Here is a 10869-nt window from a genome sequence, read left to right as displayed (position 1 = left end):
TTGGTTTGCCCATTTGTAAATCAAAGCTATCCAGAAAATTTCATCAAGTTCCGGAAAGGAAAATTTGAATATGCTATGCACCAGCAACTATTTACAGGACATTTCTCTGTTATTAAGTATTATAAGCAATCTAGAGATGATTTAAAATACAGTACACTCACCCGTGGTGGATTCATGTTGATGTGTGGCAGAACCAATACAATATTGTAAAGTAAAAAAAAAAATTAAAAAATACCATTCTCCCAAATCATGCCACCCTCTCCCTCTTCCACAGAGTCCAAAAGACTGTTTTATACATCTGTGTCTCTTTTGCTGTCTCGCATACAGGGTTATCGTGATGAATGGCAAAACCAATACAATATTGTGAAGTAATTAACCTCCAATTAAAATAAATAAATTTATATTTTTTAAAAAATAAATTTTAAAAAATAAAATAAAATACAGTACACCGAGGACATATGTAGGCTATGTGCAAGACTATACTACACCATTTTATATGAGACTTGCTCATCCTCAGATTTTGGTATATGCAGGAAGCCAATGCTCCATGGATACAGAGGGACATACTTCTGTGCTTTCTTTCATCATTGTCAATTTTTCTGAAAATAATTTCTCTCACTCTTTCTTGCAATATATGTATTTATTCAGTTACCTTTCCAAACTGATATGGAAGAATGGTGAGTAAGTATAGCATTCTTATGTGCCTCTGGGCACTCACAGTCTGGTGATGGATAAAAAACATGGACATATATAAAATTTTCGAAATGATAACCCTTCTATCAAAATTAAGTGCACAAAGTGTCTTTTTCTGTGAAAATATTAAGAGGAAAATAAAGCTTCATAAAATAGATATAAGTCTTGGCAGTCATAAAGTGTAGATGAAGATTTGGATATGAAAAGGAGGTGAAAATTTCCAAATAGACCTGTGGTGAGACTCCAAGAAGAGAGAAACAGGTGTGTAAAGCACTAAGCATCAAGGCTGCAGGGTCAGGTGAAGCAGTCAGTCAGGTTCAGTGTCCGCGAGATCCATGTGGATGAGGGCAGGACAGTGTGAAGGTGAAGCTGGTCGACAGGTATCAGAGACTCAGGCTTCATGTTTGAGGCGAAGGGACTTTGTCTTCATTCTCCATTGAAATGTCACAAAGGGGAGAGGAAGTTTGATGGTCAACTTTGCAATATAGAAAATTTATCTGGATCCAAGTGAATATAGGGCTAGAGGGGTGCCAGTCAGTGACAGATGGAAGAGACAACAATGAATAGAAAAAGAAAAAAAAAAAAAAAAAAACTGTGAAATTGAGGACCAAGAACTGAAGAAACAGAGACATTGGAGGAGTAGGAAAAATCCGCCTCATTTTAGCCTAAGTGTTAACCATTCCTTTACCAACAGGAAATATTAATCTGTCAACTACCTTAGGATGATTGATACTGTTCTCCCCACTATTTGAATGATGATATTAACATTTTTAAAGGTTAGGTTGGCTCTCCAGGTTTACAACACTAAGGTGTGGGAGATTTGAAATTCAAGTCCAGATTTCCTAATTCAAAAGTTTTGCATTTTATATCATTAAGAAAAGTCTGCTCTTATGATCCTTTGTATTTCAGCAGTATCAGTTGTAGTTTCTCCTTTTTCATTTTTAATATTATTTTTTTGAGTCCTTTCCCTTTTTTCTTGAGGAGTCTGGTAAAAGGTTTTTTATTTATTTTATTAGGTATTTTACTATCAATTTTATTTATCGTCTCAAACTTTTCGTTTTATTGATCTTTGCTATTGCTTGCATCAATTCTATTTTGTATTTTCTGCTCTGATCCTTATGGTTTCATTCCTTCTACCTAAGGATTTTGTTTGTTCTTCATTCTTTAGTTGCTTTAGGTGTAAGTTTAGATTGTTTATTTAAAACTTTTCTTGTTTCTTGAGGTGTGATTGAATTACTATAAACTTCCCTCTTAGAACTGCTTTTGCTGCATCTTATAGGTTTTGGGTCTTTGTGTTTTTGTTGTCATTTGAATCTATGTATTTTTTTTTATTTCCTCTTCGATTTCTTCAGTGATCTCTAGGTTATTCAGTAGCATGTTGTTTAGGTGCCATGCATTTTTCTTACAGTTATTTTTTCCTCTGATTGATATCTGATCTCATAGAGTTGTGGTCAGAAAAAGTGCTTGATATAATTTTAATTTTCTTAAATTTTCGAGGCTTGATAGATGTCATCTATCTTGGAGAATATTTCATGTGCACTTGAGAAGAAAGTGTATTCTGCTGCTTTGGAGGGGAAATCTCTAAATTTGTAATTTGTTCCCTATAACTGCTCACAGTAGTCTTTCATGATCCTTTGTATTTCTCTGGTATCAGTTGTAACAACACTGCTTTCATTTCTGATTTGTATTTATAAGTGTGCTGGCCATTCTGCTGCTGGCATACACTTCCACACACAACCTTGTGCATCTGTCCTATTCTTACTTGAAGTCACTGTTCAAATGTCAACTTGTTTGCCAGTCTTGCCACAACACTCATGAAAAATAGAATGCACTATTCCCTCTCACGTTCATATTTGTTTTCCATTTTGTCATATCATTCGTCCCCATTTGAAGTTGTATAGAATTTTATTATTTCCTTATATACTTTTTCTCTATCAATGAATTGCAAGGATTTGTGTGCTTCAGCATCCATTATTCATAGTCTAGTTAGTGCCTAAAATGTGGCCAGACTTGGCTGTACATTCCTTACATTCATGAAGAATTTCTCATTAAAAGTTTAAAATTCTTGTCCTGTTAGAGAAAAAGCTGATTGGGACAGAAATTCCATATCATAAGTGACACAGAATATCCCAAACCAGGACTGTGTCACAACCTAGAGTTGTGGGATGGGGAGGGAGGTGGGAGAGAGGTTCAAGAGGGAGAGGATGTAGGTATACCATGGTGATGTTTGGCAGAAATCAACACAATATTGTAAAGCAATTATCATTCAATCAAACATAAATAAATTTAATTATAAAAAACAAAGCCAGATCCATACAATGAATATCAAAATTAATGTATTGACTGAAAAGTATATACAGTAGCATTTAGAATATGTGACTAATGTAAGTTCATGTGAATATTAATCATATTATTTGCTTCTCTCCTCAGAGTCAGACCAGCATATGGAATCAATAAATAAAACAAGAATTTCAGAATTTTTACTTCTGGGATTTTCAGAGGAACCAGAAATACAGCCCCTCATATTTGGACTTTTTCTCTCCATGTACCTGATCACTGTGTTTGGAAACCTGCTCATCATCCTGGCTGTCAGCTCAGACCCCCACCTCCACACCCCCATGTACTTCTTCCTCTCCAACCTGTCCTTTGTAGACATATGCTTCACCTCCACCACCATCCCAAAGATGCTGTGGAACATCCAGGCACAGAACAAAGCCATAACCTATGAAGGCTGCATTATCCAGATGTATTTTTTCATACTCTTTGTATGTTTGGATGACTTCCTCCTGACTGTGATGGCCTATGACCGCTTTGTGGCCATCTGCCATCCCCTGCACTACACGGTCATCATGCACTCCCAGCTCTGTGGGCTGCTCATGCTGGTGTCCTGGGTGATGAGTGCTCTGAATTCCTTGATACAAAGTTTAATGGTATTGCAGCTGTCCTTCTGTACAGACTTAGAAATTCCCCACTTTTTCTGTGAAATTAATCAGATGGTCCAACTTGCCTGTTCTGACACATTTTTTAATGACATGTTCTTTTATTTTGCAGCTGGGATGTTTGGTTTTTTAACCCTCACTGGAATTCTTTATTCATATTCTAAGATAGTTTCCTCCATAAGAGGAATCTCATCAGCTCAAGGGAAATATAAAGCATTTTCCACCTGTGCATCTCATCTTTCAATGGTCTGCTTATTTTATTGTACAAGCTTAGGAGTGTACCTTAGCTCTGCTGCTACCCAAAGCTCACACTCAAGTGCAACAGCCTCAGTGATGTACACTGTGGTCACACCCATGCTGAACCCCTTCATCTATAGTCTGAGGAACAAAGATATAAAGAAAGCTCTGGAAAGAATCATTGAAATGGCAGCTACAAAAGGTCCAACTGTTTTGGGGCTGAAGTAGTATTGTGATTTCAGAACTGAAATAAAGGGAGCCAGAAATTGATATTTTTTATCAGATTGTAGAAGGAGAATTTCCTCTTTTTCTCTGTTTCTTGGAATTTCCATTTGTATGAATTCAACTCCTCTACACAATTTTTGTAACTCACTTTATTGAGCTTTATTGTGAATAATACCTTTAATTTTGATAGGGATTGCAATGGATCTGTAGAATGCTTCAGGTAGTATGAATATTTTAATAATATTAAGTCTTCTAAATCATGGACACTTGATAATCTTTTCATTTATTTGTCTTCTTCAATTTCTCTCATCAGTCTCTAACAGTTTTTAGTGTATATGTCTTTCAACTGCTTGATAAAATGTATTCCTAAATATTTATTTCTTTTGAATGTTATCTAGTATCTGTCATACTGCAGCTAGCAGTATGCTTATTTGACATGATTGCCTTTGAAATGAATGACTCAAAAATCAAAAACTTAATTTTAAGCACTTTTATTACAATCAAAAAAGGTTAATGGTAATGCACTTATATTGCAAATATGCTACTGTCACTTAAAATGCTTTCTTGGTTTTATGTTATGTCTAAAATGTTGTTGCTGTTGTTCAATTGCTAAATTGTGTCCAACTCTGTGACCCCATGGACTGCAGCATGCCAGGCTTACCTGTCCTTCACTATCTTCTGGAGTTTGCTCAAACTCATGTCCATTGAGTCAGTGATGCTATCTAACCATTTCATCCTCTGTCATCCTCTTCTCCTCTGGCCAGTATCAGGGTCTTTTCCAATGAGTCAGCTCTTCATGTCAGGTGGCCAAAGTACTGGAGCTTTAACTTCAGCACAAGTCCTTCCAAAGAATATTCAGGGTTGATTTCCTTTAGGGTTGACTGGTTTGATCTTCTTACTGTCCAAGGAACTCTCAAAAATCTTCTCCAGCACCATGGTTCAAAAGCATCAATCCTTCGGCATCCAGCCTTCTTTATGGTCCAACTCTCACATCTGTACATGACTTCTGGAAAAACCATAGCTTTGACTGTACCAACATAGTCACTGTAAAAATTATCAAATATATATCTCCCAGTTGTGACTACAAGGAAAGATAAGTGGGATTAAATTGACCTAATAATGAAAGGTTGCTGCTACCAGACGTGAACAATGCCAGGATCCATGGCCTCCAGAGGAGTTGAATTCAGTCTGGGGCCAGAGACAAGGCTTAATTACTCAGGGGTGTTTTTTTTGTTTGTTTGTTTGTTTGTTTTGTTTGTTTTTCTGTAATAAAGTTTTATTAAAGTATAAAAGAGATGGAGAAAGTTTCTGACATAGACATCAGAAGGGGACAGAAAGTGCCCTGTTGCTAGTTTTTAGCAAGGAGTTATATACCTATAAGCAAGCTACTAACTAGAGAAAGGAAAGCCTCAAAACTGAGAGAGTTGCACTAGGCCCCTCATTTAAAACATGCATTTTGAGATAGCATTCACACAAGGTGAGTCATCCTTGTGCATCATCCTGGTCTCACCCAGAATTTTTATTTTATTTTATTCATATCAATGAAACAATTCACATGAATCTTGAAGAAGGGCAGATTTCCAAGCAAATACTTAGTTTATTAACATAGCTTAAGAAATACATTTCCATGAGAAAAACACATTGGTCAGCTCAAGGTTTGAGATGAAGTTAAGTTCTGGTGGAAACAGGTGTCTCCATGGCAGCACAGGATTAGAAGAGAAAAGGAAAAAAAAAAAAAAAAAAACTTCCACTTGCAGTTTATTTCCTCTTGCAGCTTGGGGGTCTAGGACCTCTCTACTGAGACTACTTTCAATAAAAGCTTAGTGTCAGAGAAAACCATAAAAATGAGGAACTAAAATGTCAAACCAAGTATTTTGTTAATATGCATAATATTTCTTTATCATGCTCTACATCTATTTATTAAAGCATGAAACATGGATGACCACATTTATTGAGATGAAGGATTGGCTTCTGTATTTTATGTTTTATTACTGAATTATCTTCCTGTTTCTGCTTGAACTGTTAATGCTACCTACAAATATAATATCTCCTATTGTTCTACAAAAATCTCCCATTTCCTGAGATTTGTCATAAATACAAAACGGATGGTGGATGAACAATATCAGTTCATCCATTTCCCATCTTCTTCATGCTCAGGAGTCTCTTCATTCTTCATGATCAGAGGATGATCTGCAAGACAGCTTGATATCTTGTGCAGTCATGTGATTCAGGGCCACCAGTGTTTCTGCACAAACATGCATATCTGTCCCCCTCCCTTGTGACCTAGAAAGTAATCTCAAGGTAGTCACTTGTTACTACAGTTGTCTGAAATAAATTGAATAACAGAATGACCATGGATGTTCTCTTCAAATGACAGAACATATGCCAAAAATTAAACGCTTCAAGTTATAATTGCCCTCAGCTCTGTTTATTTGAATTATTTTATCAGTTAATAATCCTGCATAACAAGCTATTTTATGTCAAATTGGATACCTTATTACCTATACTGTTAGATGAATTTATTTGCTAGGGAGTTGTACTGACTTATTTGTGCTCCTTATAAAGGTGTAGTCAGTTGTCAGTATCTATATTACATTTCTAAGCCTCATCCATGATGTTAGTAAGTCTGTGGTGCTTTTCTGTCTTCAATCAATATATGATGAGCTTTCTGTGTTTCTGTATCTAGGATAAACTTCTATTTGCAAAAAAAAAAAAAGAGAGAGAGAGAGAGTTTATCATGTGAATTACTTACATTTAATAACTTTTTCTACATCCCTAAATGAGGCTTGGCTTTATTCCCATTTAGAAGACATTTCTTCCTCCCTGTTAAGGGAGAAACTACTGCCTATGTTCTAGACCAGCCCCTAGCCACGCACCACTAGAGTTTTTTCCATTTAATTAAATTATCAGAGTATAATTACACCCCATAAAATGTATATTTAAAGTGTACAATTTGGTGAATTAAAGGACTTACACAAAAACTAAGAGAACACATTGCATATTTCCATTTATGTGTAATTCGACAGTGCACATAGCTTTAAATGCTTTGTTATATAATCGTGAAAATTTTAAGCTTCCTGAGGCTCAATTCCTTATTTATAAATTCAATTTGGAATATTAAATATAACTTCATATGGATGCTCTGAGAAATAAATGAAACATGTGGAAATTCATTTTTATGCAAAGAAAACGTTTCAAAGGTAATGTGACAGTGTGTGTGTTTGCATACATCTTTCTTTAAAATAAGCACAATCATACAAATACATATAAACACAAAAACACAATTATGATTCCATCTTTTATGTTGAAAAGAAGCTTGAGAGAAAGTTGGAGAGAACAGAAATGAAAGTAATGAATATTTAAATTAACATGATTTTAAAAATATTGATATATAGGCAAAAAATTTAAAGTAAAATGGGTGATTCCATTTTCATAATGAATTACTTTTCCTTTCTTAAGTTCACATGTCATCATAGACAACATTTAGATTTATGCAATGAGGAATTCACTAATAGGCCAGAATATCTTCATATTTGTTTCTCCTTGGTATGAGTTTTTATCATAAAATGTTCTTATTACTCACAGTAGGCCAAGTAATGAATGGAAAGTCAATAGGGAACACATGTACACCCATGGCTGGTTCACATGAATGTATGGCAAAAACCACACAGTGTTGTAAAGTAATTAGCCTCTGATTAAAATAAGTTTTAAAAAAATTGGAGTCTTCCCAAATAGCCCTAGTGGCAAAGAATCTGCCTGTCAATGTAGGAGGTACAAGAGACTTGAGTATGATCCCTGGGTTGGGAAGATACTCTGGAGGAGGAAATGGCAATCTTGCCTGGAGAGTTCCATGGACAGAGGAACCTGGCAGGCTACAGCCCATGGGTCGCAGAATCAGACACAACTGAGCATACATACATTGCAACTACATTATATAGAATAAATGTTTATAACAGTTTCCTATTGCTATTATATAAAAAAAAATCCAACTTCAGTTTCCCAGAAAAAACAAACAAACAAACAAAATAAATAAATAAATGCTTTTACAATTCTAGATGTCAGAAGTTCCATTACTCCCAGGGACTAATGTCAAATTCTGGGGTTGTGGTTCAAGGTGGCAGAATAGGAAGATCCTACACTCACTCACCTCAATCCACAGATGCACCAAATCTCCAATTATGTATGAGTCAATTTTTTCTGAAGTAAAACTGAAAACTGAAAACTATGTGAACATCTTCTCCATAACAAAGCTAATAAGGCTTCATCAAGATCGTAGGAGAAGCAGAGAAGTCGTCTCTTCAAAAACCCCACCCCTGCCACTGGTGACCTACAGGTGGGCAGGATCTCATGTTTACAGATATTTTCCTTGATGGACAATGGGTTTATACCTGACATCGAGCATGCCCATTCTTGGGACCTACACCAAAAGATCTCAAGTCACCAAAAAGCATGGCATTGGAAATCAGTGGTGCTTCTTTCCAGGAAACCCCAAAGTCAGTATGGAAGGGAAAGTCTGTTCTTACACAGCTCATGTGCAGATTCACTTACCCCAGGAGCAGCATAAAAGCAGCAGTTTTAAAAAGCACCTAGAAAATATATAAAGAAGATTCATTAGTTAATTAAGGCTTCTGCTTAGGGTGCAGGGACTTATTGATATTTTCTCTGAGAACAGGGACATTGGAAGTGATCATTTTTTGCTCTCAATCCACCTTGTTAGTGTTGTCATTAGTGTGTGCCACTATTACACGAGCTCAGTCTTCCAAGTGTCCACAAGAATGCCCAACAACCATGTGTTCCCTTCCCCTCTTGAGGCCAACAAGCTCTCTGGGAACTTGCATTCTCCTTGCCACATGGAAGTGGAGGGTTTGCCCCACACCCACACTATTCCATGCCCCTGCTATGTCCAGTGGGCTTTCCTCAACTATGAGCTCTCCCATGACCCTGTACCCTTATAAGAATTACTCACCAAGGCTACTCACATCCCACTGCAGCCAGTGGGCTTAACCTGATTCTCCTGCAGCCCAAATGAAGCCAGAATGCTTCTCCTGCACTTTTGGCCTTTCTAGGCCCTGATGCAGCTAAACTCTTGCCCTGACCTAGAATCCCTGGCAGCCTAACTGACACCAGAGAATTTGCCCCTCTCATGTGCTCATCTGCCTGCAATACAGGAGACCCCGGTTCAATTCCTGGGTTGGGAAGATTCCCTGGAGAAGGGATAGGCTACCCACTCCAGTATTCTTGGGCTTCCCTTGTGGCTCATCTGGTAAAGAATCCGCCTGCAATGTGGGAGACCTGGGTTCGATCCCTGGGTTGGGAAGATTCCCTGGAGAATGGAAAGGCTACCCACTCCAGTATTCTGGCCTGGAGAATTCCATGGACTGTACAGTCCATGTGGTCGCAAAGAGTTGGACATGATTGAGCAACTTCCACTCACTCATGTGCTCATCCAGGCTTCCCTGGTGGCTCAGATGGTAAAGAATTTTCCTGCAATGCAGGAGACTTATGTTTGATCCCTGAGTGGGGAAGATCCCCTGGAGAAGGGAATGGTAACCCACTCCAGTATTTCTTGCCTGGAGCATCCCATGGACAGAGGACCCTGGCAAGCTACAGTCTATGGGTTTGTAAAGAGTTGGGCATGACTAAATGACTAACACTACTACTACTATGCACTTATCCATGGCCCTGATTCATGTGAGCTTGCCCTATGTTCCTACCCCCTCCCCCATATAGCTGGTTCACTCACACCAGACCTAGACTCCCCTACAGCCCATTGTGTCCATCAGGCAAACACAATACACACAGGAGATGCCCCTCAAGCACCCAGCACTTGTGGCCAGGCAACCACTGTTTGGAGGGCCACAGGACTGAAATAGTCAGAGAAACAGTTCTGAGCAGTCTACCACCCTCAAGGCACAACATACAAAGTTGCCTGAAACACTTTTCCAAGTCTTCCTTGAAAAAAGCCTATTCACTTGTGCTGGAGCTTTAGCCTGAGTTGCATGTTTCATATCTAAAGGCTATAGAGGAGCTCATTGGGAACAAAGCTGGGGGATGGCATCTCAGTGTTCTTCTTTGGCCTCAATGTATCTCACAGGTACCCCTCAGAAGGAGTTTATACACTCATCTGGATCTCCAATTTTTGCAACTAGTCAAGAGGACACCTACTGTGTTTCATCAGTAGGCCAGCAGGGGTTTTCATCATGTACCCACAGAATGGTAAATAATTGTAATATTTAAATAACTGTCACCTGACAATCTATCTTCCAACTAGTCTGAAACCATGTATTGACAGTGGTCCCTCCCTTTGGCACACTGATAGGGCTTGCTTGGAACCACCTCCAACACTGGCACCAAATAGAAGTCACAGAACTGAAGGACACAATAACTGAACTAAAAAATACACTAGAGAGGTTTAACAGCAGACCAGATGATGCATAAGAACAGATCAGCAACTCGGAAGACAGGGTAGTGAAACTCAGCCAAACCGGACAGCTAAAAAGGAAGAGAAAAAATAAAATGAAGACAGTTTAGGACATACCTGAAGCAACATCAATTAGAATGATATTTGCATTACAGGGATCCCAGAACAAGAAAAGAGAGAGAGAGTGAGAGAGAGAGGGACATAAAACTTATTTAAAGGAATAATTGCTGAAAATTATTCTAAACTAGAGATGCTGAGAGACTGTGAAACAAAAACTCAAATAGATCAAGAGCAAGACACATTATGATTAAAACAACAAAACTTAGCATAGAATTTTAAAAACACCAAGGGGAA

General features: G+C 37.8%; 1 protein-coding gene across 1 annotated transcript; it reads left to right on the top strand.

Annotated features, from left to right (window-relative positions):
* The first annotated feature begins 3137 nt into the window (after positions 1-3137).
* Positions 3138-4097, top strand: LOC102406492 (olfactory receptor-like protein OLF4). The gene has a single exon (XM_025294160.1). The coding sequence runs from the start codon at positions 3138-3140 to the stop codon at positions 4095-4097; it is 960 nt and encodes a 319-aa protein (XP_025149945.1).
* Positions 4098-10869: the final 6772 nt, after the last annotated feature.

Source organism: Bubalus bubalis, chromosome 9 (assembly GCF_019923935.1).
Source record: "Bubalus bubalis isolate 160015118507 breed Murrah chromosome 9, NDDB_SH_1, whole genome shotgun sequence".
Classification (NCBI taxonomy): Eukaryota; Metazoa; Chordata; class Mammalia; order Artiodactyla; family Bovidae; genus Bubalus; species Bubalus bubalis.
The sequence above is the reverse complement of the archived record's forward strand: the minus strand, read 5'-3'. Positions and strand labels throughout refer to the sequence as shown.

Bases quoted from the DNA above. Each gene is read 5' to 3' on its own strand.
- LOC102406492 (XM_025294160.1), top strand. From the start codon at position 3,138: ATGGAATCAATAAATAAAACAAGAATTTCAGAATTTTTACTTCTGGGA.